The 27,873-nt window shown below is 39.9% G+C and overlaps 2 protein-coding genes across 4 annotated transcripts in view; both read left to right on the top strand.

The window, feature by feature from the left end:
- Nucleotides 1-94: 94 nt before the first annotated feature.
- tmem30a (transmembrane protein 30A) lies at nt 95-6,664 on the top strand. The gene is made up of 7 exons (XM_023951805.1): nt 95-570; nt 1,138-1,257; nt 4,519-4,626; nt 4,703-4,790; nt 4,875-5,018; nt 5,102-5,311; nt 5,660-6,664. The coding sequence occupies exons 1-7, from the start codon at nt 322-324 to the stop codon at nt 5,851-5,853; spliced, it is 1,113 nt and encodes a 370-aa protein (XP_023807573.1). The 5' UTR covers nt 95-321; the 3' UTR covers nt 5,854-6,664.
- A 2,308-nt stretch (nt 6,665-8,972) lies between these two features.
- Nucleotides 8,973-27,873, top strand: part of col12a1 (collagen type XII alpha 1 chain) — a 57,093-nt gene continuing 38,192 nt past the window's right edge. For all 3 annotated transcript variants that reach the window (XM_011490503.3, XM_011490502.3, XM_011490504.3), the window contains exons 1-17: nt 8,973-9,165; nt 10,176-10,281; nt 13,919-14,035; nt 14,118-14,261; nt 15,001-15,048; nt 15,806-16,069; nt 16,194-16,358; nt 16,604-16,777; nt 16,867-17,157; nt 17,251-17,853; nt 17,963-18,241; nt 18,317-18,592; nt 18,680-18,952; nt 25,155-25,424; nt 26,575-26,841; nt 26,996-27,188; nt 27,283-27,407. In XM_011490503.3, the coding sequence (XP_011488805.1) occupies nt 10,212-10,281; nt 13,919-14,035; nt 14,118-14,261; nt 15,001-15,048; nt 15,806-16,069; nt 16,194-16,358; nt 16,604-16,777; nt 16,867-17,157; nt 17,251-17,853; nt 17,963-18,241; nt 18,317-18,592; nt 18,680-18,952; nt 25,155-25,424; nt 26,575-26,841; nt 26,996-27,188; nt 27,283-27,407 (3,559 nt within the window). In that variant the 5' untranslated portion in view covers nt 8,973-9,165; nt 10,176-10,211. The remainder of the gene's footprint in view (nt 9,166-10,175; nt 10,282-13,918; nt 14,036-14,117; nt 14,262-15,000; nt 15,049-15,805; nt 16,070-16,193; nt 16,359-16,603; nt 16,778-16,866; nt 17,158-17,250; nt 17,854-17,962; nt 18,242-18,316; nt 18,593-18,679; nt 18,953-25,154; nt 25,425-26,574; nt 26,842-26,995; nt 27,189-27,282; nt 27,408-27,873) is intronic.

Here is a 27,873-nt window from a genome sequence, read left to right as displayed (position 1 = left end):
CTAGCGTTATAACTCATTGAGTTTGACACCCCTGCTCTAGAGTGCTCCTCTCGGCTACACCAAACATTCTCCGGTGACGTCACTGCCACGTAGCGCCGTTCTATTGGGCCAGCAGCTTCCGGTTTCTTCCCAGCCAGGATTAACGAAAGTTGTCAGATCGATACAAATATGAGTCGGCACTTTGACTAGACGGGGGGATAAGTTCAGTTACCGGAAGACTTCTTAGGTTCTTGTTCCACTTTTTTCTTCGCGTCCGAGATCCCCGCCTAGCTCCCAGCTGCCAAGTGTCGGGATTGTTTTGCTCGAAGCGGTTAGCGAACCATGATGGCGTCAAGCTACAACGCTAAGGAAGAGGACGGCCACCACTCTGGCTCTTCGAGTCACGGTGGACCAGGAGCAATCAAAAGCAAAAAACCGGACAATACAGCATTCAAACAGCAAAGGCTACCCGCTTGGCAGCCGATTCTGACGGCGGGCACCGTACTGCCGGCGTTCTTCGTCATCGGCCTCATCTTCATCCCCATCGGCATCGGGCTGTTTGTGACTTCAAACAACATCAAAGAGTTCGAGGTACCGTTTCCTAGTCGAGTTGGATCGTTAAAAGATCTACATGTCAATCATTCCAAATGCAACCAGTACTTCAGCTGTCAACACTTTCAAAGAAGAGCAGCTAATTGTGTCGCATTAATTAAATGTTGTCACATTTGTTTTTAAAGTAAAAAAAAAACCTCACATTCACATTATTTGAACAATTTGGGGTCATAAACATAAATTATTTTGGTGAGCTTCTGCTGTCTTGATATTTTGCAATGCATTGTGGGTAACTTTGTATCCAGTAATGTGGAAGTGTTCAAGTATGCAGTGGTATAAAAGGCTTATAGACTGTTGAAAAAAGGAGGTTAATTGACACGTAGGTGTCTATATATATATATATATATATATATATATATATATATATATTATAATGTGTGTAAAATGTAATATGTTTTGATTACATCAATCACATTGTGTCCCAATGGATTCTTGACAGTCATGACTGAAACATGCTATGTGCTTGATAAGAAGTCTATTAAAAGTTCCAGCACAATTTTGTTCTCTTGTCTTGTCATTAAAGATTGTTCTCTTGTTTTTGTTTAGATTGACTACACTGGTGTCGAGATTGATAGTCCATGTTACATATGTGCTAAGAACTTCAGCTGGAACAGCACAACATCATGCGTCTGTTCTGTGAACTTCACTTTGGACCAACCCTTTGAGGTTAGTTCTGGTTATTTTGTTACTAAATGAGCTTTATTCATCAAATGAATTATTCATGTCTTCAGCCGTATCACCGTGTGTCCCAGACACAAAGTACCCATTTGGATCTATTTAAGGTCCAAACTAGAAGGTTGTCGTTGAATGATGTTCTTATAAATTATGCATTCTGGGTTTTTAGCAAATCTCTATTGATCTTTCAAAAAAAGCTTTAAAGCTGTTTGATTTTTTTTTACACCTGCCAGGAAGATGCACTCAAATAAATACACTTTGGAAACCATTCTTTTTTTTTTTTTTTTTTTGCTGTGAAAATAAAAGCCCAAATCATTTGAAATTAGCTTAGCATTGACCGCTGTCTGCGGTGAATCAGGAAAAAAAGTGTGTGGAAGACCTTTTTCTATAACTTTTTGCTAAAATAATTTATTATAATAATAGTTAATAAAATGAAATATATATTTTTAATGATCAAAATGCTCCTTTTTTTTAACTTTTCAAGACATCTTCTTCCTGTTTTTAAACAGCAGCTCATTGACACAACTCCTGCAGAGTTGTCATGTATTTGCATGTCAGCATTTTTTGCATCTATTTGCTTTTGCAAAACAAGTGGAACAAAAAAAATCTGACAGCTAAGGAAGTGATTGACTTTTTTCTTCTTCTAGTTTTACAAAAGACATTTCTACTCAACAAGATCTATATTTATCTATATTTTATTTATATTTATCTATATTTTTATCTATATTTCAGTGCAGTAAACAGTTATTGGGAGTGGGGGGGGGGGCACAAAAGTGTACATATTCCAAGTCAAATCTGTGCGGTGTTGTAATTAAGATGAATTAAAATGAGTCAGCTGTTTCCTTTCTAAACATAAAGCTAAAAAAAATCCTGTGCTTTGATCATCTAATTGTCTTTATTTCTGTACCGTCTGCCAGTTATTGAAGTGGTTGGGATTCTTTGTGGCCTTTTAATGGCTGCCTGAGCAGAGCTGATGCCTCTTAGCGGAGCATGCTCTGCAGCGGACAGGAGAGCGGTGGAGTGCCAAAAGGCCATCGACAGATTCTCTCCTCTTTTCTGAGTGCTGTACTTTCAGGCAGTGCGGTCTCCAGCGGGCCCTGCTGTTGTACTTTATAGGATAGTTTACGTGGCTGTGGAAAGTCTGTAAAGATTCACTCTGAAAGTTGTTTTCATCTTTAACATGTATTTGGAGGACAGGTATTAAGAAAATTAAGTTCAAAATTGCATTTTGGAGTATTTCTTTATTCAAATCTTTGTGAACTTTATCGCTAAAAGAGCCCTTTGGACACGATACCATCGTGATGGCTGACTGACATCACGATGGAGAGACACCATGATGCCACGCCTCCGCCACGCTGCAAGTCGACGGCAAAAGCCGCGGTTACATGTGCAAAATATCTTGATCGGATCAATGGTCGGATTAGACTTCAACCGTGTACGTGGGCCCAGAATAACCTTTCTGATTATAACAAACATTAATGGTCACACTTTAGGTCAGAATAAATCCTTCGCACATGTGCAGTAGTGTTTGAAATGCTGGAAAAGGAAATGAGTTCCGCTGAGAGGCTACATACATAGATATCTGGCAGCTCCGTAATGTACTAGATGATCTTCTAAACATGCTTTCATTAATATTACGGTTATTATGAAGCCCCTGTTCGCTCATTTTAATTGAAATCCGTGTGGTCAGTGCTTTATCTGTTGAAGAACGGAGCTGGAAGAAGCCAGGGTTAGGAGAGGCTAACACATGCTAACAACATTAGCTTTGTTTAATGAACAGAAAATCCATGCGGGAAACGCTTTAATTTGCATCCTGGCTGAACGTAAATATGTGGGCATAACATCAGCCTTTATTTTGTCGGGACACGACTGGAAACCCAAATCCACGTGATTGTTTGAACGGTTTCTAAGGACTGAGCGACATTTCTGCTTTGAACCAAAAAAAAACTCTGATGGTTTACTGCAAACATCGTCAACTGCCAATTTAAGGGACATCGCCCAAGCCTGTTTGGACCAGTATTTTACAGACTAAAACCCATAGAGCCGCAAAGTTTCACTACTATTCAGAAAAATACCTTCATTTTTGTTTGTGTGTTTTCATGAAGCCATTCGTTTAACATGTATAATAACATGTAGCTTATTAATATTTACAACTGAGTTGAACTATTCAATTCAATGCAGTTTCATTTGTATTGCCCAATATTACAACACTGTTGTCTCAACGGGCTTTACTATTTACACAAAACATAAGATCAGTCATAAAATATTTTAGCTTATTACTAAACTAAACACTCCAAAGAAACAGATTCCGGAAAAAAACAAAGAACCCTCAGGGATGTCCACATGAAGGAGGGATACTCTCCCAGGACGGACAGGCGATGTACCAGAACTCTTAGAGAAGAATTAGCTTCTCTAACTCTACAACTACATGCTTGAACGGTGTAGCAGATGGGTTTCATCCAGAAGGAACTGTGGGCGCGAGACGAGCCGGAGATGAGGTCCCCGGACAGGAGCAGGAACAGAGACGAGCCAACTGGCTGTAGAACAGTCTTACTCTATTTCTTTCTGTTTACATCCATTTTAACTTTTACTTTTGACAGCAGCATGTACAAGTTCCTTTCAAAGTAAAAGCTGCAGCAGATTGCCTCGAAAAAAAATGCAAGAAAGCCCGGTCATTTCTATCAATGCGACTTCGGTGTGCCGTCGTACTTTTTCTCATTTTACTAATAATTAAAAACACGACAATATTAGTGTAAAATAAAAAAAATATTTTTTTAATCTTATTCAAGTTGCAAGATTGAGATTTTACCATCTTTGATATCAGTGACATGTTAAAAATGTCAAATGACCAAACTTGATTAAATAAAAACCAAAACTACAAACGTATTTATTCAAATCATTAGCATTTTTAATAAGAGCTGCATGTGGTTCCAGAGCCTCAGGTTGCAAAGCCCTAATTTAGATTGTTGATGGTGGGTGTCTTAACCCTTTTGTTATCTTACTTTGACATGTTCTTCCTATCATGACAAAGGTGGATAAAGGTGGAAAGATTTCATGTAATCCATGGACACCAGTAAAGATCACAAATCATTGAAGAAAAAAGGTTCAGCGCACTGTCTAGTGGGTCTAGATGACCCAACTCCCAATGTTAAAGTGCCTAGGATAGCACAAGGGATATGAAAGGCTCACATTTTGAGGGTTAAAAGCTCTAAAAGTTGATTATTTTTTCTTTTTCTTTTTTAAATTTCATAGAGCAATGTCTACATGTACTACGGTCTATCCAACTTCTACCAGAACCACCGGCGCTATGTGAAATCCAGAGATGACAGCCAACTCAACGGCGTCGAGTCCAACTTGAAGGTATTGTCTTTTCTTTATACGATGTCCAACCCAGCACACGCATGTTCATCAGCCAAACGTTTCTGCTTTTATGAAGCAACCCAGCAAGGAATGTGAGCCGTACCGCACCAGTGACGGCCTGCCCATCGCTCCATGCGGCGCCATAGCTAACAGCCTTTTCAATGGTGAGTCTGGCTGTTTGATCACCTGCACCGACGCAGGCTAACGTTTGCCGCTTTATCGCACGTGACGCTTCTTTTCCGTCCCAGACACCCTGGAGTTGTTCCACATCAATCAAAACGGAACCAAGCAAAGAGTGAATGTGACCAAAAAGGGCATCGCGTGGTGGACGGACAAGCACGTCAAGTTCAGGAACCCCGGCGGAAGCAGCAATCTAAGCGTGGCGTTCCAAGGCGTGTTTGACGAACTCCCATCATCCTTTCTGGTGACGACTTCCGATTTCACAGACGAGGTTCTTCTGATCCGAATGTTTTAGGTACGGCCAAGCCGGTGAACTGGAGGAAGGCGGTTTACGACTTGGACCCGGAAGATCCCGAAAACAACGGCTTCATAAACGAGGACTTCATCGTGTGGATGCGCACGGCGGCGCTGCCCACCTTTCGGAAGCTCTACCGCATAATCCAGAAGAAGCCGAACTCCACCCCGACTCTATCCAGCGGCAGATACGTCATGGAAATAACCTACAGTATCCTTTGCAAACAAATAAACTTTACAAAAATTACTAACACACACACATATATGCTTTTTCCATTTCTATAATACTTTTCAAAGTAAAATGATTAAAACTTGAAATATTTATACTACATTGGTTCCATAAATCTATGGATTGATTTTCCTTTTTTTTTAATTGTTAAAAAATTCCTAATTTTATAAACACAAATGTAATTCCAATAAAAGCTTTAGCGATTTGAAAAGGCTTTTCATACTCAAATTGGGATATTTAAAAAAAACAAAAGCCTTATTTTCAGGGTTAATTTAAAAATGAGACTTTCAGCGTATAAAAATGTTTCCCCCCTTAATTTCATGTAATCAGATTACCCCGTGCTCAGCTTCGATGGGCGCAAAAGAATGATCTTGAGCACCATTTCCTGGATGGGGGGCAAGAACCCTTTCCTGGGCATCGCCTACATCACCGTGGGCTCCATCTGCTTCTTCCTGGGCGTGGTCCTGCTCGTCATCCACCACAAATACGACACGCGCACCAACAGCGCGGAGATTCCAAACTGAGCGGCCGCCGCGTCGCCGCGCCTGCATGCCCGCCTGACCTTAAAGGGGACCGTTCTGGACTGCCGATTTGTTTTCTAGCTTGGATCTATTGTGAAGGTGAGGGGGTGCATTGTGTCATCGGTGTGTAGCATCAAGTTTTAGTGCGTCAAAACTTCTGTTTGCTTTAATGTTACATCCTGTCTACAGTTTTTATTCTATTTATCTGCTCATAATCCAAATGTCCTTTTTTTTTAGCAGTGAATGGCTTCTTTGAAGGATGTACATTGTCTATAATGGAAGTGATAACAGAAAGGCCCTGCTGTGGAATGTAAATATCCTGTTATGGTTGTTGAAATGATTCTGCTTACAGATGTGTTTCTCGTGTCCTCTTCACTGTTCAGCCCAAACTGCTTCCCTTTATGAAGAGCAGTTTTAAATTCTAATTCTTAGTCTTGTCACTGAGCATGTCTTTGTTTCGTGCTGCCTGTTTTCAGACAGGAATGAAACTTTATTTTTTTCCTTTTTTTTTGTTTTTGTTTTTTTACACCAAAATTTTCTTCTAAATTGTTTCAGCTTCAGCTCCTTGATGTTAAAGAAACGGCTGCAAACATCTCAATATTTGAAAATGTGGCTTGCTTGTTAAGTTATTGTAAAAGTGTCTATGTTGAACTAACATTTGCACTTTGAAAGTGTCACAGTTGCAAGTTTTTCCCCACTATTTTTTTTCTCTGTCACTACAGTCTGTTCCTGTAGTGAGAATTGAAAAAGAAGTTTCAATCTTTTGTTTCATGCAATTTTTTTTTGGGTCCAAATAAAGAACTCTTAACAGTGATCTGATGTCATTTTATTTTCTGTATTGAAAGTACATTCTATAATTTTAGTCTGAATTATTTATGAGTACAACTGTAAGGCAGTTGAGACTTTACTGGGTTTTATTGTTATAGCTGCACAGTGTTGTGATGCTTATAACTCTCAGTAGAAGGGCCTGGTTCAAATCCCAGCTAGGTCCTTCCTGTATGGCGTTTGCATGTTCTCCCTATGCGCGTGTGTGTGTGTGTGTGTGTGCGTGTACTTCCTCTTCCCCCCAAAACACGAAATTTAAATTATGATACATGTTTCATCCTTTGTCCAGCAGGTGTCACTGTTTACTCTGATGCACAGAAAAAAAGGAACTTTTCTGCAAACTTGATTCAGTTTGGTTAAAAATATTAATTGAACAATAAAATAAAAATACTGAAGAAGATGTTTGATGTAGCGGTACTGACCACTAAATCTGATGAGGCCATGGTTCTCGACCGGAGAAAGGTGCTTTGCCATCTCTCTGTAGGTGGAGTTTCCCTGCCTCAGGTGGAGGAGTTTAAATATCTTGGGGTCCTGTTCACGAGTGAGGGAAGTGTGAGATTCATTGACAGGCATGTCGGAGCAGCGTCCATGGTTGTGTGGTTGCTGTACCGGTCTGTTGTGGTAAAGAGAGAGCTGAGCAAAGCTCTAAATTTACCGGTTGATCTTCGTTACAATATTCACCTATGGTCATGAGCTCTGGGTCATGACCGGAAGAACGAGGTCCTGAATATGACTCTTAGAGAGGTGTTCCGGGCATGTCCCACTGGGCGGAGGCCCCGGGGAAGACCCAGGACCCAGAGGAGGTGGAGGAAGTGGCCAGGGCGAGGGAAGTCTGGGCATCTCGGGTTAGATTGCTGCTAACGCGACCTGGTGCTGGATAAGTGGAGGAAGATGAATGGATGTTTTATGTAGATTTTATCTCTGAAAACCACATCATTGTTGAGCCATTAATTTTTGAAAACAATAAAACTAGTCAATTTTTAAACCACTCCATTAGTTTTGTCTAAATCAAAATCACGAGTTTTGAATTTATTTGGTTAGTCTGGTTAAGAATATAATTACCAGAAGGACATGTTTTGTGGGAACATGGTATGGGTATGTATGGTTATTTAAAAATAAAAATAAACAATAATCATCTTTCATGTTTTTCTATGAAGGAGGATGATGGTATTTCTATTCATCTGAGAGGAGACATTGTGCTCTGCAGCCACAATGAGTCTCACTGTGTCTGGTACGTCTGCACTTGTCTGAGATTTGATGAGTCAGATGTCTCAGTCTGGTGTTTCAGGGTTAAAACACAACGACCCCATGATTTGACCTCAGAGTTACGACAGACAATTACTATAATTATCATAATGAACTATTAAAGGTTGTTTGATGTGCAGAACACACAGTAAAACTCATGCTTGATCTCTTCACAGGGTGTTTTTTATGAATTGTTTTACACTGCAATGCACAAAAAGTCACAGGAAAAAAAGCTTGCTGCTGTAAGGAACGTAGTAATTTACAGTTGTGCTGATGCCAACCCCACTTTAAGGGTAAAAAAAAAAATTAATAAAAAATTAAACTTTAAATTGTATCAGTTGATTGATGCTCATTTAAAGTTCCATTTAAATCAGCAAATGTATCTGCCGTAACCCTTGTGCTATCCTAGGCACTTTAAAATTGGAAGTTGGGTCATTTAGACCCCACTAGACAGTGCGCTGAACCTTTTTTCTTCAATGATTTGTGATCCTCACTGGTGTCCATGGATTACACGAAATCTTTCCACCTTTATCATGGTAGGGAGAACACGTCAATGTAAGGGTGGGGTCATCTAAGATAGCACAAGGGTTTTTAAAACTGTCATACTTGGAAGTTTTATTCTGGGCCACTAGAGGGAGCCAAACATCCATCGGATGCTCTGTAGAAGTGGGTGAAAGCATCAACTGCTTTTGTTGGACACAAAGTTTCAAATTCAAAAATATTGATACAGAAAATTAAAAATAAATATATAATAAGAGTTTTCTTTTATGATCATTGACTCTTTTTTATTTATGAGCATTTTCTTTGGAAATAAAGGGATAAGTTTTCAAGTAAAAAAGAAAAATGCTGTGAAGTCACAGAGGCTCTAAACCCCCAAACTGAAAGGAGTCATGGAAAGAAAAAAAAGTTTCCCCAAACTTGGGATTAGTCATACTGAGGGGCATTTATCAAGTTGTAAAGAAGAGCTTTCCTAAAGAGCCCATATGATGGATGGTAAACTGAGAGCTTAGGAACTGCCTCCCCACACCCCCCATTAAGTAGTCTGCAGTGGAAAGGCTCTTCCCACTTGGAAGGAAACCTTTTCTTCTTGGACATCTGCTGGTGGAGCCTCCAGCAGCTCGACAGAGGTGAGAGGGGTCCAGCTTCAATTCAACACACTTCTCCCACTTTCCAGAGGAGGGGGAGGCTTCAGGCAGACTGCTCACAAATAAAGTCCATTCAATCCTTTTGGGGGGACTTCAGTTGGTGAGTGCACTTTTTAAAATATATATATTTCATTTATAAAATCATTGTTTTGTGCTATTTATGTAAAAGAGAATTCCCCCAAAATATTAATTTTGAAGGGTATTTTTAGTGAATAATTTTCTAAATGTACCTAAATATATACAAAAAAAGGGATTGAAATACTCATATTTTTGTGAATACAGGGTGGAACAGGTAGAAAATCACATGCACTGTACTTTATCTTTAATTTGATAGAGATTTGACAGACTAGATGGGAGCTTTGTGTCCAGAGAATGAAGATCACTTAGTCTCTTTGGCTGCATTGCTGAAGCTTCTGCAGCGGGCGGCACAGCCTGTGATCAGACTTAGGCTGGCTGAATTCACATTAGAACCTGATGTAAAAGCAGTGAAATTGTTATTATGTGCTTGAAAAAAGTTTTGCTTGAAATTGTACATCGGTTCTTAACAGAATAACCTTCAATAAAAACATGCTTCCAGAAAAAATGTGAAGTTTCAAGTTTGGAACTTTTCCACAGGCAAAGTGTGTAATTCTGATCGGCAAAAAGCTCACAGAACAACATTTGTTGCTTTTAAATCAAAACAAATCAAATCAAATCAAATCAAATTGGACAATTTTTGCTCATTTTTAAAGGGCAGCTCATTTCTGCCGGCTGAAGAGTACAGCTTTGCTGTTTTGCAAAGTGAATTTGAACTAACTGCTACGCCAATCAAATCTCAAAAAGTGTTTTTATTCCTCATTACTAAATATCTACAGTTGGTATTAAGTGCTAATTACCCACCTCGGGGAATGGGTGTCAACTGCATTCAGCAAGGTGTGGCACATGTTGTGCAACAGTCAGGTTACAGCCCAGGATGGAAAGTTGGGGGGCTTTAATAAGCTGCAGCTCTAAAGTTTTGTTCATCCTTGAGAGAGAAAAAAAGAAGCAAACCCTAAATCTGTCCCTAAGATGTTTCGGCTGATGTCTGAACGTCTGCAGCTCCACCACATCTCCTCCTTTTGTCTCCTGCAGACTGATTGATGTGCTGCTGACCCCTCAGGCCTAATCATGAAGATAAGGCTGTCACTAGCCACGGCTGCCTTTCTGGTAGGCTTCTTAGCCTCCATAGATGCCCAAGGTAAATGAAACCACCTGGTCTGGCTCCTCTCACACAATCTGTCCTGTTTCTGCCTCTTTAGACCCCCTTTCTCCTTCCTAGCCCTGTTTCTCTACTGGTTCTTGATGTTTGCAGCAGTTAGCAGCTATGTTCAACTATTATTGTCTTGATAAACTCAATAAAGCTACTCTGACATTGCGTGTATTTTGTTTAACCATGTGTTTTTTGTGCAGCGTTTGTCCTTTCATTGAAAGTATTCTGTTTTTAATATTCATTTTGACTTTTAAGAAATGTACTTTAAAATTGTTTTCAGATTGAGATCAGAAATCAGTGACAAAATGCACCAGAGTGTAGATCGCTGGTATTCTTCTGTTTGAACAGGGTAGTTTTATAATAGTCTGGAAAACTCATATTGATGATGATAGAGCTGACTTGTACATGCTGGATCTATAAATGATGTCCATTTCTTTAGGTAGACACCATCAGTCAAAACTTTGGACATATTTGTGTCCAAACATTTAACTGATGGTGTCTATTTTGTAAAAAAGTTAAAAAAAACTTGAGAAAAATATCTTAAAATTATATTAAAATTTGAGAAAATGATCATGAGTTGATAAATCAAAGTCATAGATACTAAAGTACTTAATTAGTCCTTCAAACAAACATAAGCTCAAACAATCATGATACATTTTTGGGAGGAAAAAACTTTGACAAATAGGGGATTCACTGAAATTTTAGGTTGCAGACTCCTTAAAAATGTGATGAAATATGGTATAGGAACATTCTGATTGTCTTTTCCTTTTCTGTATTCCCCTGAGCGGTTAGTGGTGTCAACCCTTGCATATCTTCAGATGAAATAGGAGAGAAGAAAACGAATCCTCAGACAGCATCAAGACAAAGAGCCTTTCTTGGGCTTTCTTTGTGGGCAATCACAAAAAAACGCTGAGTTGCAGGACATATGGAAAGTTAATATGCAGTGGTGTTTAATGTCAGCACATGTTGCGGAGTTACTTTGGCATCCGTCCTGACTCTTTGGAGAAAGCCACTGTTCTTTCCTCCTCTTCTTGGGCTCTCCTTCTGGCGGGGGCTCTGGTCAGGATTGCTGCCTGGTTGGAGACTGATGTAACATAACTGCAGTCCGGCTCTGCTCCCTGGGAGCCTTTAGTGTTGTTTATTAAAAGAGATGGGACAGACATGCACATAACACGAGCAACCACAAGGTTTGAATTAACATTAGAGACAAAAACAGAAAAAAAACCCAAAAAAGTACATGTGGTCCAAGATGCTGCTAGATATCCAGATATCTTTAAATCCTACAGTTACGGCTAGATGAAGGCGTGGCTTGTATTTCATACTACTAAAGACTCAGTTTAAACGCACCGGAATCGTTCAGGCCACCTTAGCCCCTTCCCTTTTACCCATCGACGTCAACCCATACTCCTGAACCCCCCCGGTTTTCGAGTTGTCGTGAAGAAATGAAGGGGGAGCGCGGCCCATCGGGGCTCCTTGTGTTGAAATGCCAGGTTGGTGATCCTCCAATCCCAGTTTTTGAACATTGACTGGGCTCCTGTTTGTCATCTGCCTGTGCACCCAGTGTGTCCCAAACTATGGCTTCCTCCTCATAGTGTATTTTAAAATGATATTCCTGTCTTCCATAACACCCATAATAATACTTTGCATGAACCCATTTGGATAAGCTCTGTACATGTATGGATAGTGCATGCTTAAACTGTCGGGGGATCAGAGACTTGACTTAAAACGTGACTGAGGATGTTTGCTATCTGTTTATCCATTATCCATTTTGAGTTTTATTTTTCAGATTACATTGTTAAATTGGTTTCTTTAAACATATAATCCCTTTTAATGGGATTTAACTGGTGGTTTTAGAATGCCATTATAATATTTTCAAAATAAAACTTCAAAATACTTTTTTATAAATAAAATATGATTTTTTTCCCCTCATATTAGCATTGAGGCTTGATCTGTTAGCAGAGACTTAAGAATTAACTTTGACTCTCTAAATGGGACCTGATTTTGCATTATTCCTATCATGTTACTATTGCATAACTTGGCACTAACCATTTTGTAAGACCCTTCCTAAATTGTGTAATAGTAATACCATGAGAATAGATTTTCAGATTTCTTTTTGATTAAATTATCGAATAAGATTTTCAGACAGTTAATCTCTTATTGGGACTTCACTGGTGATTTTAAAATGCCAAATATGTTATATTCAACTTAAAATTCAAATTTTAAAATAAAAGAAAATCTGAAATAAAATTAGAATTAGAGTTTTTCTCACTTTAGACTGGTCTTTGACTCACTAAATGGAACTTGTTAGCATCTCTGACTTGATCTCACATTATTCTCATCGTGTTACTATTGCATAACTTAGGAATGGACTTACAAAATGGTTTGTGCCAATCATTTTACTAATTTCTTCTGCTACCTGTCAGTAATAACTCTTTTTAGGCTGCATGTATTAACAAGAATACAGTTTCAGAAAAGTTATATATTGCCTGCAGAAACAGACTCACAAGTTATCATCTGACACAGAATACTGAGGGTTCTTTGCTCAGGCTGTTCACCTCTTTCATTTACATCTCTAATGCATGGAAATTGCTGATAGGAACTGTTTATGCAGTCATTTCCTATGATTTACACCTACAAAATAAAAGACACAATATCATTTTAAAATAAGTTTGTCATCTGTGTGTGTGTAGTCCAAACTGTACATGGAAAACTACTTACTCTCCCGTCAACCAAAGTTGTTGAGTCAAACAACTTTGTCATGTACATGATGCATGACGCCGTGATCAAAGTGGCTCCATGTGAGGGCACGTGGCCACATGGTCCCCCTGTGTTTGGTTTCCTCATGTTTATTTTCATGTACACGCTCTCTCTGTTATCGATCATTTGATTTTCTGAAGAAGCTTTTTGCTCCAGTGCCTTCTCATGCACCACTCTGCCAGTGAAAAAGTACACAAGAGTCTCCAGCGACAAATTGTGTATTCTTTTTATGAGGTTTGCAATGGATGTGTGCCACTTGTGCCAAATGTTTTAAACCAAATAAACAACACACGTTCAGGCTTTGATATATGTTTATATACTTTGTATATAACATATAGTGTCCAGTTCTGTCAAGAGTTACTTAAATGATGACATGGCAACCTTGATTCCATTGTATAATCGGTATCTTGAAAAGAAAGGTGCTTTCGTTTGGTAATGCTGAACTCTGCTCCATAGTCAAAGCAGTTTGGTAAGTGGTTGGGGCATGCCATGTAACCACTGCACTCCGCATGTACTGGATGGTTTGCTCCGTGTGGAGTTGTGCACATGTATGCCGGTGCTTGAGTTGCCGGCCTCCTCGGCCGGGCAACTCAAACAAGTGCCATTTTCCTCCAAAATGGCCTCTCACATTTTCCAGTGTTGTCACGTGCTCCCTTCGTGTCACACTTACCAACGGGTTTCGGTTTTGTGTGTCTGTACCCAACAACGAATCTGGTTCACTTCAGTCATGAAGTGTTTGTCGTTGGGCTTTTATGTGAATGCTCACTTGAACTAAATGTAAAATTCCTCACTTGAACTCAAAAAGAATTAAATACACATCTGCAAGCGTTCGGATGTGAACTAACTGTGTTTTATTTCTGATTTACAGTGGAGCCACCCTCAGACTTGAAATTTAAAATTCTAAATGAAAACACAGTGGAAATGTCGTGGCTAAAGCCCTCATCAAGGATAGAGGGCTTCAGAATACAAGTTGCGTCCGATGCAGGTCAGTGTTTTAGACGGATGGATAATGCAAACAGTTTAAACCCAATGCTTTCTCCGATCATCTTAGAATTTGCTTTTCATAGATGAACCAAGCAGAGATTTCACCCTTGATGCATACTCAACCTCAACCTCCATCACTAATCTGACTCCTGATGTGGACTATTCTGTGTCAATAAGCTCCTATTATGGTTCAGAGGAGAGCATCTCCATTTTTGGTCAACTGACTAGTAAGTACAACAAGTTTATGTGGAAAGTGTTTAAAAATGTCTGGGATCAAAACTACTTGAAAACCAAAAGTTGCGGAAGGAACCAAATGGTCATTTTGTAATAAATATAGAACATACAGCCAACATTTATGTAAGTACAACTGCTTTATGAAAACTTTTGTTTGACCATGTTTGCTTGATGTCAGTGGTAAAGGCATCCAGATTCAAAGTTCAGACTTAAAGTGTCAACAGCATTGTAATTTTTTCATTTATCATTTCTTAAGGAATTTCCAAACAATACCATTATAAACCCATAGATCCCCTTAATTTATTTAAAACTATCACAAAAAAATAAAACAAAAATTTATGTTTTTGCTTTTAAGTAGATGCTAAATTAAAATAAGTTTGGAGCAGAAATAGTTTGATACATATTTGCATCGTTAGGCATCAGGGGGTTAAGAATCCACTATTTTCCAATAAAAAATCAGTACTTCTTTATTTACTTTGCACGTGATAATTATCTTACCTTTGTGTGATCACATTTCTCTATTGTCACGAAATCTTTGACAATGATAAATCCTATAATCAAGACTCATTTGCTGAAGTGTGGATGAGGTTGGACAATATGAGTTTAAGCTCAATGGATTTTGACCCTGCAGTCCTGCAATATTAATTTTATTTTATCCTTTTTTAAAGAAAACATTTGAATACTGCTGATGTAGTTGGTGAAGTGTTAAATTCACTCTTTCCTGTCTTGCAGTCCAGTCCAGTAACACCACCAGACCAAGACCAACATCAGATGCACTCAGTGAGTAGGTTTTCTATACTCTCAACCAACATTTCAACACGACAAGACCTTTCAGTGTAGTGGAGGAGAAGCAGGTTGGCTTTTGAAACAAATAAATCAACAAGAAAAGTGTTTTAAACCAAGAATATTTTTGAAGAAAAGCAAGAAAAAGAAAAAAAAAAGATTTAGCTACATTATTGGCAAACTCCGTGTGCCACGTCGATGGTAGTTTGGAGTTGCTGCAGGATTTTTCTTTCCTTTCTTGTTGATCCGTGGCTGACCCCATTTCCAAACTTAATTAAAGTCTTATTTATCTTTAATCAAGGAGTCTTTCATAAACGCTGCCAGTACTTTAAAAGTCATTTGAAAGATCGCAGATTTAAAGCAAAAAAGTGATCTTCGTTGGTGTAACCTCTTTAGCGTGTTTAGTCTGTAAAACCACATGCTGCCTGTCTGCTGGAAAAGTTATACCAGCCTACTGTTGGCCACCAGCTTTTATTTCCTTTGACGTGTGGATATGTCTCTCAGCCATCCAACTAACTGTCAAGAATTTGATTTCACTTAGTCTCTAAAAGTTCTGCTCCAGTGTTATTCCAAAACATATTTGAAGCCAACTATTGGCTCCTGTTTGGGTTGGAAATTGATTTGCTTTGAGATGCAAATGCGCATGATTTAGCACTTTCACCACACGTTAACCACCAACATGCCCTTTGTAAAAAAAAAAATTGAATTGTTTTTGATTGACTGACTGCTGTGTTTCTCCACCTTGACTTTACAGAATGTTCTGTCAGTGCAATAGCAGACTTGGTATTTCTGGTGGACGGCTCATGGAGTGTAGGCAGAGAGAACTTCAAACACATCCGGAGTTTCATTGGCTCGCTAGCAGGAGCCTTCGATATCGGCGAGGACAAGACTCGAGTGGCTGTGGTTCAGTACAGCACAGATACCCGCACAGAATTCCCCCTGAACCGTTACACAAGAAGAGGAGACCTCCTTCAAGCCATCAACTCACTACCATACAAAGGAGGAAACACCATGACTGGTAAACTTCTAATTAGATGTATACCTAAATTAATGGTATATATATTTCAAAGTATAAGCGTCAAAAATATGGCATTTGGAATTCAAGATTTTTCTTCTAACATTTGAAATTGTGCGTTTTTTAGGTGATGCCATAGATTACCTAATAAAAAACATCTTCACTGAGGCAGCTGGATCAAGGAAAGCCTTTCCAAAGGTGGCCATGATCATAACTGATGGAAAATCCCAAGACCCTGTAGAGGAGCATGCAAGAAGACTTAGGAACATCGGAGTGGAAATATTTGTCCTAGGTATGGTGTTTTGTTCTGTGCAGTCCAGTGTGAACCTCTGCCTGTTCTTTGAAAATATTTGGTTTTCCATTGGAGGTTTATAATAAAAAAAGACTGTTCCTAAGAAAAAAAAACCCTAAAAGTTAGTAAGCTTTTTTTTTTTTTAAAGAAAAAACACACCTATAAGAGTAGTACTTCTTCACATCTGTAAAACTGGCATTAACGATGCTTAAAGTTTTGACAGTGTTGTACATTCTTCCATTCAGGTATCAAAGGAGCAGATGAGGATGAGCTCAGGGAAATTGCTTCCACGCCTCATGCCAAACATGTGTACAATGTGCCCAACTTTGATCTGATCCAAGAAGTGCAGAAAAGGATCATCACAGAAGTCTGCTCTGGTGTTGATGACCAACTCACCTCTTTAGTCAGTGGAGAAGAAAGTAAGTCACATCACGGTTTTGAGGTTGTGTGGTTTGATTAAAGCCTATCGTGTTATTATTCCAACAAATTCTTTATGCTTTGTTTTCAGTGGTGGAAGCCCCCTCTAACCTCCAGGTCACAGAAATTGCATCAAAATCAATGAGACTGACGTGGGATGCATCCTTAGGGGACATCACAGGCTACAAGCTTACCCTCATTCCCCTGGTGCCTGGCATGAAACGGCAGGAACTCTACATGGGAGCCACACAGACATCTATTAATGTCCGTGACCTTTCCCCAGAGACCGAGTATGATATCAGCTTGTTTGCACTCAAAGGTCTAACTCCAAGCGAACCTCTCACAGATTTGGCAAAGACCCAACCTGTCAAGGTGTTAACAGGTATGCAGGTTTATTGGATTTTTGGCTCTTTATCAAGTGTGGATCAGTTATGGAGTGATCTGCCTTTTCTTTTCTTTTCTTTTCTTTCTCAAGAGTGTTCTATGGATGTGGATGTGCAGGCTGATGTGGTGCTGTTGGTTGATGGCTCATATAGCATTGGATTACAAAACTTTGCCAAAGTTCGTGAATTCCTGGAGGTCCTGGTCAAATCCTTTGACATTGGACCCGACAAAATCCAGATCAGCTTGGTCCAGTACAGTCGAGACCCACATACAGAGTTTTACCTGAACACCCACCATGACATCAATGCTGTCGTTAAAGCTGTGCGCAACTTCCCTTATCGGGGCGGTTCCACAAACACTGGCAAAGCCATGACCTATGTCAGGGAAAAAATCTTTGTACCAACTCGGGGAGCAAGGCAGAATGTGCCTCGTGTCATGGTCCTGATCACAGACGGAAAGTCCTCTGACTCCTTTAGGGTTGCTGCAACCAAGCTAAGAAATATTGATGTGGAGATCTTTGCAGTTGGTGTGAAAGATGCAGTGAGATCAGAGCTGGAGGCCATTGCTAATGAACCAGCAGACACTCATGTCTATGAGGTGGAGGACTTTGATGCTTTTCAGAGGATTTCAAAAGAGCTAACTCAGTCCATCTGTCTGAGGATTGAACAGGAACTGCTCAAGATCAAGAAGAAAAGTAAGTACCACTTATTGGCCATGATCATTTTGATATTCCCCCTTTTTTTTACACCATCTTCCATCCTCTGTGTGATGGTCTTTGATTTTATACCATTTCTCATCTTCAGATTTACTTCCACCCAGTAACTTGCAGTTCTCTGAGATTACATCGCGCAGCTTCCGTGCGACTTGGGTTGCACCTGCTGCTTCTGTCATGTCTTATCTGGTACGATACCGCAAAGCTGAAGACATCACTGGAGACTACATATCCCTGGCAGTACCTGGTCAAACCACCACAACAGTTCTTCTTTACCTCACTCCGATCACCACTTATGAAGTCAACGTCTATGCTGAGTACGACAAGGGAGATAGTTTTGCGCTGACTGGTCAAGAGACGACTCTGGAAGGTAAAAGATTCATTCAAATATTTCACAACAATTAAAAAAAATGAATTGCAATTAATTTGATCATTATCGTTCCAGAACAAGGAACAGTGGAAAATCTCCGAGTCACAGAGGAGACAACTAATAGTTTTAGGGTATCATGGCAAGCCGCCCCAGGTTCAGTCATTAGGTATCGATTGTCGTATGTTCCACTCAGTGGTATGGGAGAAATACTCGAAGCTCAAACCCTTGGACCAGAAACAACCATAGTTCTCCAAGAGCTATTCCCCATCACCACCTACAGGGTGTCCGTCTCTCCTGAATATGCCGCTGGCGTTGGAGATGAGTTACAAGTGGATGGTACCACTAAGGAAGGTTAGAGATAATTCCCACTATGAGATTTTTGGTTTTTGTGTAATAAACATAAAGTAGACGTGTAATCCATTTTTTGTTTGATTTCAGTTATTGGCTCACCACGAGATCTTCGTGTCTTTGACGAGACAATAAATACTATGAAAGTTGCTTGGCAGGCTGCTCCAGGAAATGTAGTTCAGTACCACGTTACATACAAACTCGCTGAAGGGGGTGATATAAACATGGAATTGGTCCAAGGAGATATCACCCAAGCTTTGCTAAAGAACCTCCAACCGGCCACTGAATATGAGCTATTTGTCACAGCACACTACTCCACTGGACAAGGCGACCCTCTGATGGGTGCAGGAACCACTTTAGAAGGTAAGGAGAAAAGCTACACCACATTGCATCAATGATCAAAGTTAGAGACCATTTTTCTTTTTAGGAAGTCTCACTCTTGGGGATGATTTGTGTTATTCAGTTTTTCCTGTAGGCTTGACTTTTTTCCACTGCTGTAGGAATGTAGCATCTGGTATGTCTCACTGGCAGCTACATTAGAGTTGAGGAAGTTGTGCTTAATTTTGTGAGCTTGGTTAAATATCTGGGTTGTGGTTAGAGAGGAAAAGAGAGAACGTGGCATGCCTGGAGGAGCTTTTCCTCTGATGAAGGTAGCATAATGGAGATGGATGCTGGAAAACATATGGCGAGGGATAGAAGGTACTTTGAGAGCCGCATGTCCACCTGGTAGTGCTGTTGCAACACAGCTTGTTTGGGAATTTTTGTTCTTAAGCTTATAGATTTTAGTTTAAATCATTTGAAGCAAGCTCGGTGGGCTATAAAGAGGGTAGTTTCTACTCTGAAACAGATTTGAACCCACGGTTAGGTCATATCAAAGACTATAAAGAAAGAAACTTACTGCCTCCCTGCTTGATGCTCTGTGCCAAGGGTTGGGTTGGGGGTTAAACTATCAAATGGTTCCCAAGAACAGCCGGGCCTGCAGCTCCTTAATCCCTTAGGGGGTTGTAAGGCAGAGAACACATTTTATACACTCAGCTGTGTGAAGACTATTGGGACTTATACCTTTTAAATAGCCCAACAAAGACATTTTTTCAAATAAAGCGGAGAGATTGTGGAAAGAATTGTTCTGCACGATTTTGCCCTCAAAGCAGGCGCAAAACAAATAACTTTTGGACAAAATCTCAAAACTGTGATGGTTAGGATTTCATGCTAGGGAGTTTATTACTGTGGGATAAGCAATTGACAGTTTTGTAAATGTTTGGATATTGGTTTTCATGATGTCTGTGGTCACACCCTCCAACACGTGTTGAAGTAGCCACTTCCAATGAAAAGTCTATGCAAATACGCGTTTCAGGGTTCCACAGTCAAAACTCTTGCGTTCATGTATAGCTACGCAGGTTTTCACGACTGTTTTCAGTCTCTATGTACAAAACTTGCGGCCATTGAATGCGTGTTGAAAGTTAAACCAGGCTGAACTTTGACCAATCAGGGACTCGGACTGGTAGTGATGTAAGGATGGCGTCTCTTTTCATTTACAGAAGGGCCAAATGTTTGAAAATTGATTGTGGAATAGAAATCAGTAATTGCGGTTTGTGCTTGGTCGCAATTATATGACACCAAGTCTTTCATATCTCAGAATAGAGCTGGGAAAGAAAACATTTGGAGTAAGATTTGCCATGCTTCAGCATTTTGATCCCAAGCCTGTTTTTTGTCTGTAGGTGGCGGACATGCGCTAGTAAACAGTAAAAAATAAATAAAAGAAGAAGACCCTACCTGCTTGTCCAGCGTGAACACTATACATGCATTCAAGAACTTGCATTTAGTGCATTCTTGAACACACGCCAAATGCCATATCTGAGCTTCAGATAAAACAGGTGACATGCTTTTAGTAACGTGAACTCAATTTTGGAAAAGAAAGGGGCAAAGGTAAAAGTTTGTACCTAAAGACCAAAGTTTTCTGAAGGTGAACCATTGGATTCTGTTTCATTCCTTTTAAGTACACAAAATAAAAACTCCTCTGTGGCTTTAAATCACATTAAAAGTTGGCTAAGTCTGTCTGACTTCGCTCTCCACTCTTTTACACATAAAAATATCAAAGTCTGTTTAACCGGATGCATAAAATGGGTCCATTGGTTTTTTATTGCTGCCCAATTCTTTCTGGCAGTAGTACCATTTACAAGCCTAAATATTTGAATTAAACTTAAACATCATACATTTGTATGTTTTATTTTGATAAATTAGAGGGTTTTACTATTGCAGTTCAACAGAAGTACAAAAATGAATGTCTTTTAGTTTCGTAGTTGACCAGCGGATCCTGACGTTGTAATGAAAGCAAAGGCATTTGCTGTGCAACACTTTAACGGTCCTTTTTTGCTTTTCCCACACCGAGCACAGGGCTTAGATCTCACGATCGCTCTCCATAGGTCAAATCTGTGCTGTCATCAGCCACACACCCCCACAGGAAAAAAGTTCAGTGACAAAGCACTTTGTTTAGCCACGTCTAGCTTGTCATGATGAGAGCATACCACAACAATGATCTCATTGTCTTAGGGCTGCCTTTCTCTTGTCAGAAACCCACGCTGGGAAGTTCATCTTAGCAGGAATTAGAAGAGGCACGCACAGAGGCCTGCCTTGTAAGCATAAAGAGAAGTCAGCCAACACGGGAGCTCTGAGGTAGACAGAACATCCAGGGAGAAGGTGTCTTTGGGAACGCTTTGTTGAGAATCCCAGCTGTGGGTGTTATATACAAACATGGGAAAATGATTTGCTATCGAAGAGGGGGCGCTCTTTGTTTGCACTGAGGGGCAGTTCATTTACTTTATAGATGAGCGAAGAGAAACGAGGAAGTACTTAAACACTTATAGACTATCCTGCTGCACACTGCTGTTAATATAGAGGTTATGTGTTTAAGTCCCTGAGCTAAAACTGTGTTTGCAAAAGAGCAGCACAAAACCAGGTGAAACTGTAACATATTAGTTTGATTTCCTTCTAAACATTGGAAACTCTTGGAGGGTGCCACCAGGCTGCCAGGGCTCCTGCTTGTCTACTTTTCCCTGAAGGTCCTTTGAGGTAAAAGACAAGGGACAAGCAACCTTGGCTATGGGACTCAAGTGTTTTATTTATCAACTGAGAAAATGAATGTAGGAAGGTTTAAACAGGAGTTAGACTGGATGACTCAATGCATTTCCTAGAAAAGTGTTAAGTTTTTTTGTTTTAAAGCTGGGTTGCTTTAATTTACCTGCTTTTTGTAGCAAAGCTCAATAGTAGTAACATCAATACGATGGTATGGTTAGGTCAGTAAAACTATTAAGATCTCTCCTTTTTTTTGCATGCTGTCAGGACCTTTTTTTTTGTCTTTCTATTTTTTCCACCCAGACGTCTTTGTCTGCAGATGTTAAGATGATGTCCACACATTTCTTCCAGAGGATTAGAAAATATGTCACTTTTAAATTCCTCAAGTTTACGATGTGCAATCTTCATTTGAGCCCTGCCTCATTTTGATGGATGGAACGGAAAATGTGGAGTTTTAGCGAGCATAATCACTGTGGTAATGCCTTCACTCCATAACAACAGCTGCCAATAAGGACGCATGATGGGAATTTCTTTCTTCAGCTAAATGCAATAAGCAAATATATAGAGAATGGAGGAGTATTTACTGCTCAACTATAAAACTTTTGAAGCGTCTGGGGAGCATGTGTTTTTGTGCATGAGCACGTTTGCTTCTTGGAGCACCCCCCTTGCTTTTCGGAGAGTGCTGATGAAAAGAGAGCTTCTGTCTGGAGAAGACATTACCTTTTATCCTTTGGCCCACATGAGCAAAGAAAGTCATTTCAGTTTATCGGCTTCTTTCTGCTTCTTCAAACCTAGATTTTGTGATGGAAAAATGTGTTTACTTGTAAGCCCACTAAAATCTGGAGCTCTTTGTTTGTGGTTATCTTTGTAGAAGGCTTTAACTCTTTTGAAGCAGTCTGCCCTTCTGCTGCTTTGACTTCTGTTTAGATGAGCTTCATCAAATGCATGAATTGAGGGCATTTTTCAGTGTTCAAAAAAGGATTTGTCAAATTCTGCACTTAAAGAGAGGTCTGAGAGAGGTCTGTAATATTCATCATAGTTACACTTCAACTATTAGAAAGAATGTTAAAGAAATCTATGAAAGCCCAATGTTGGATTTTAAGGAATTCATTTGCACAATGGTGCTGCAAATAAATATTTATTTCCCGCAAACATGCAAGAATTCTGTCCCTCGTAGACCGGTACTTCTTCTTTAAGATGCTGTTCTATCCTCCACTGTTTAACTGTGTTAAAAGCTCCTTTTTTGAACTGGTCAACAGTATAAAAGACAGCTGTCCACTCCCTTAAACAGTCAAACTGCAACCACTCTACCACAACAGAGCCCAAAGAGCTGTCTTAGGACACCAGGGATAAATTCATAGAAAGTTGAATAATACAAGGTCACTGACACTCTTACCCACGTGCAGGTCCATGAAAGATCTCACCTGATGGGGCACATATGATCATGCAAATGGTGAAGAAACAGTCCAGAACTACATGAGGGACCTGATAGACTTTATCTTTAAAAGAGCTTGGACCACAGTAGTAAAGGTTACTATAGCAACACGTTAGTTTTCCAGAGACTGGATGGATGATCCAGGATAGACTGGGAAAATGTCATGTCATGTCATGTGGTCAGATGAGACCAATATAGAGTACTTTGGTATAAATGTCACTCACTTTGTTTGGAGGGAGAATAATGGCGAGCTGCATCCATAGAACACCATACCCACTGTGAAAGCATGGAGGTGGAAACATCGTGCTTTGGGGATAATTTTCTGCAAAGGGGACATGACGGAAATGATGAATGGAGTCATGTATGGTGAGAGTCTGGACAAGAACTTTCTTCCATCAGTGAGAATGTTGAGGTTTGAACATTTGCAGATGCCAAACCAATTTCCCCGGCAACAAAGAAGGAGCTACTTAAAAATCCATTTAAGATTCTGTAGAGGCCTAGCCAGTCTTTGAACCTCAATCCAATAGGGTATCTGTGAAGGGAATTGAAAGTGCGGGCTGCTCAACAACAGCCACATAAAAATCCAAGCTCTAAAGAAGTTTTGCATGGCAGAAAGGACCAAAATAGCAGTTACGGTGTGTTTAAACTTTGTGTAAACCTACAGCGGAACTTTGACCTGTATCATTGACGAGCAGGGGAACAATACAAAGTGTTGCGGTGAACTTTTTTAACTGGGACGGCCATGGTGCAAGGGTAGAGTGGTCCACCTCTGATTGGAATATCGCAGGTTCAGATTCCTGCTCTGCACATCCATGTGTCGAAGTGTGCAAGACACTGAACCCCACATTGATCCAGGTGGTTCTAGTTTTGCACCAGTGTTCTGTAGCAGGACCCCCATCAGTGTGTGAATGTGTGTGTGCATGGGTGAATGGGACTGTGACTGTACAGCGCTTTGGGCCTTCTAAGAAGGTAGTAAAGCGCTAAATACAGGAAAGTATACACCATTCAAATTGACTAAATACTTATTTTCTGCATAATTGTACAAAAGTAAATCTTTAAAAACATAATTCTGTCTGATCTCCTGAAATCTTTATGACATTCTGTCTTTCAAATTAGATTTTTTTGAAGGGTGGACAACTTGCAGAAGCAGAGCTTGCTAAATAAGTTTTTTCCCTCCACTATATTTGTCACACACTTATACTTTGTCAGCTTTTCAGCTGCTTTTTCTTTAAATTTTTTTATTAGGTTAAATGTGATAAATTAGGTCTGTGTGAGATCACACGGCTGCAGTGCTTTGTCTGTGATAATAATGTAATTATGTTGTCATAAGCTGCAGCAGTGTCAAGGTTTAGGGGCTTGAATGAGGTTGAGTGGGAGTACTTTCAGCAGCAGTCCATCCATCTTTCTGTGGTGAACGTAGAGGACACCTCACGGAGGGCTTCCCTCTTAGCCAAACATATGCTGGCGGCCCATCTCAGGCTCCACCACTAAATCCCTGGCTCTGCATTTCCATGTTTTTTTCTTTCATAACCGTCCCTCAGGAAAAGTAAGTCAAGGAGACGAGAGCGCAACATCTGCAACTGCAGAAAACATACTTTTCTGGATCTGGCTTTACTGGAAACTTGAAGCGCTGCCCGAAGAGGTGCTGAGCATATGGGATGTGGGATTAGTTTTGCAGATTTTTCCAGAAATCCAGCAGAAAATCGAGTTGCTTAAGGACATCCTAAAGGGGTTAAAGCGGAGACAGTTAAGAGACGCTTTGTGGTTTATGGCTGGAATTGTTCCCAATGCCCATTTTGTGTCTAGCTCACTTCCGTGCAATTCCATATGTCTACATTAAAAATATTTATTAGCTTAAAAAAGCCATCACTGAAAACATTTCATGTTACGAAGCCTTAAACTTTGAAATTTTACACAGTTGTTTTTTACACACTTGCAAATGTAAGTGATATGATGAAGTTCATCATTCATTTATAATAGCTCAATAAACTTTAAGTTCCTAATTTTTTCATGCCTGTTACATTCAACTTTATCCGCTTTTTTGTCTTCATTTCTCAGAGCTTGGCTCACCTAGAGACTTGGAGACCAGAGACGTCACTGACACCAGTTTTGCCGTGTCTTGGACTGCTGCTCCCGGTAATGTCCGTCAATACCGAATCAAGTGGAAGTCAATGTTCAGCGAGGAGACTGGAGAGAAAACTGTAGCAGGAGACACCACTACGGCAGATTTGGATGGTCTCACCCCAGAGACACGTTACCAAGTGTCTGTGTTCGCCCGCTATGGCCATGGAGAAGGCCAGCCATTGGTTGGGGAAGAAACCACGGATAGTAAGTCTCACAAGTGCATTTTTTTATGTATTCTGCAAAGTTAGCCACTATGAGAAAACTTCATTTTGTGGAAACTTTTATCAGTTGGAGGGAGAATGTCTATCAGATGGACTGGAATGTGCAAAAAGGATTTTTTTTCTTACATCATTAGTGTTTACATAATCTGCCAATCATCAATGTTGATAAGTACAACCATACAGACATTTTTAACAGTTTAAAATCTTCTTGCTTCCTTTGATCCAATCTCTTCAGCTCCTTTTTCTTGTGTTTTTCATAAATCCCAGAGCTCTTTGGGCTGCACACGGCAGGCTTGGATGTGTAAGACTTTTTTTCCGTTAATAAAAGTCCTCCCTCTGAAGTTTAGAATATTTTCCTGAGCTTGTTTGGAGACATCGGAAAACTTGGATACACTCCTCTGTCTTTTAATCTATCATGACCTATTTCAACACACTACCTTCTAAAGCCCTAAGAATCACACATAACAATTTAACACAGAGAGAGCAAACTTCTCCAAACTCTTTTAAAAATGTTATTATATTTGTGGATAGGAATAGTGTTTATTTGCCAGGTTCACAGACAGAAAGCAATGGAAGACATGGAAATGGGGATGTTAAACTTCTGGAGTTACAATGGCCTCTTTAACAAAGATTATAATAAACTGAACCTCAAAGACAGTCATTTCTGATAAAAGCAAAACATATTGAGTTCTCAAAGGGCTTTTTGTCAAGCAGAACTACTGGCTACAGTGGTACAAATATTTATAGACACTGATGACAAAATTGGAATTGTGGGATAGCTTGAGAAAGCTAAGCTCCATGCCCAAAACCACCAACTAAACACGATCAATCATGCAAATTTTGGCCTATTTAATGTATACTTTTTGAAATCTGAAATTCTGGAGAGGACTTGTCTTCACTTCCATGTGGAAACTGAGCAGAAAGCCAGATGAAAGGCCTTGAGGTTGCTTGGCACATTACTGTTTAGGTTACTCGCCAACGGAATACCATATTGCATATGTTTCCAAAGGTTGGTTGGAAAGTGGTGTGTTTCAATGCATTTTTGGCACAGATTCACAAAGCCTACATTTTCCTTTGGACCATATATTCATGTAATTATTTCTCTTCATGATGTTTTTTTTGTTTCTTTGCAGTCTCAGCCAATGGTAGAGTAATTGTTGTCTCTGATGAGACGGAGAAGAGCATGAAAGTTACTTGGCAACCTGCACCTGGAAATGTACTCAACTACCGCGTTACTTACAAGCCGCAGTCAGGAGGGCGCCAGCTGGCCGCCAAAGTACCTGGTGGCAACACATCTACAGTGTTGAGGCGACTTACTTCCCTGACCACCTATGACATCACAGTTGTACCAGTGTACCGTTTCGGAGAAGGCAAAATAAGGCAAGGAGAAGGAACAACATGTACGTACACCACGAATGTTGCATTTTCTGTTGCCAGGCTTAACAAAAAAATGTGATCCAATTGCATCCCCTTTGTAAATCACTCATCCTACAGAGCTAAACATTACTTTGAAAGTTCCCTTTGAGTCACTTGGTGCACATCTTCACTTTTCAGTGACACCCTATAAAGGTCCAAGGAATCTCCAGACTTCAGAGCCCACCAAGACCAGTTTCAGAGTGACCTGGGACCATGCTCCAGGGGACGTTAAGGGCTATAAAGTTTCTTTCCATCCAGCTGAAGATGACATTGATCTAAGAGAACTTTTAGTTAGTCCCCATGACAACACAGTGGTGCTAGAGGAGCTCAGGTGGGTATTGAAACTGGTTTCTGACTAAATACTCAGAATCTTGTGATTTTTAACTTGTGTGTTTTAAGTTGAATAATGTGTTTCTTGTCTCCAGAGCTGGTACCAAATACACAGTGAGTGTGTTTGGCATGTTTGACGGTGGGGAGAGTATGCCTCTGGCTGGAGAGGAAAACACTACTTACTCTGATGATCCCGATTCCTCGCCTGTTGATGTACCAAGTAAAGTTACACAGTATTATATTGTACAAGGCAACTTTACAAATATAATCCATAAAGAAAAAATGGTGTTTGTAATGGCCATGTAGACATGAAGTGATCTTAAACATCTTGTTTCTGTCTGTCACCATCTCTAAAGCAAAGTGTCTCTAGTGTGTGTCGTCTCTCAGCAACAAAAGTCAAACAGCACGTAAATTTTTTATGGAAAACGCTCTCCAATCTACTGCCCTATAAACACAAAGATATTTTCCAAACACCTTTCCTAAGAGCTACTTGTTTAACACAATCACTGATGTAATGGCGGTCCCAAATATCGTCTTTCACATTGTGCTTCCAGTCCATGTACAGCTTGCATGGATACAAGTCAAGCAAGTTTAATCTGTTCGCAGTTGTACAAAGTTATACTACCCCTGAGTCGAAGTGTGACAGGAACCAAGTTTGAGAGGAGAAAAATGTTGTATGTTTGGAG

This window comes from Oryzias latipes, chromosome 22, assembly GCF_002234675.1.
Source record: "Oryzias latipes chromosome 22, ASM223467v1".
NCBI lineage: Eukaryota > Metazoa > Chordata > Actinopteri > Beloniformes > Adrianichthyidae > Oryzias > Oryzias latipes.
Note: the sequence above shows the minus strand (reverse complement) of the source record. Positions and strands in the feature narration are given on the sequence as shown.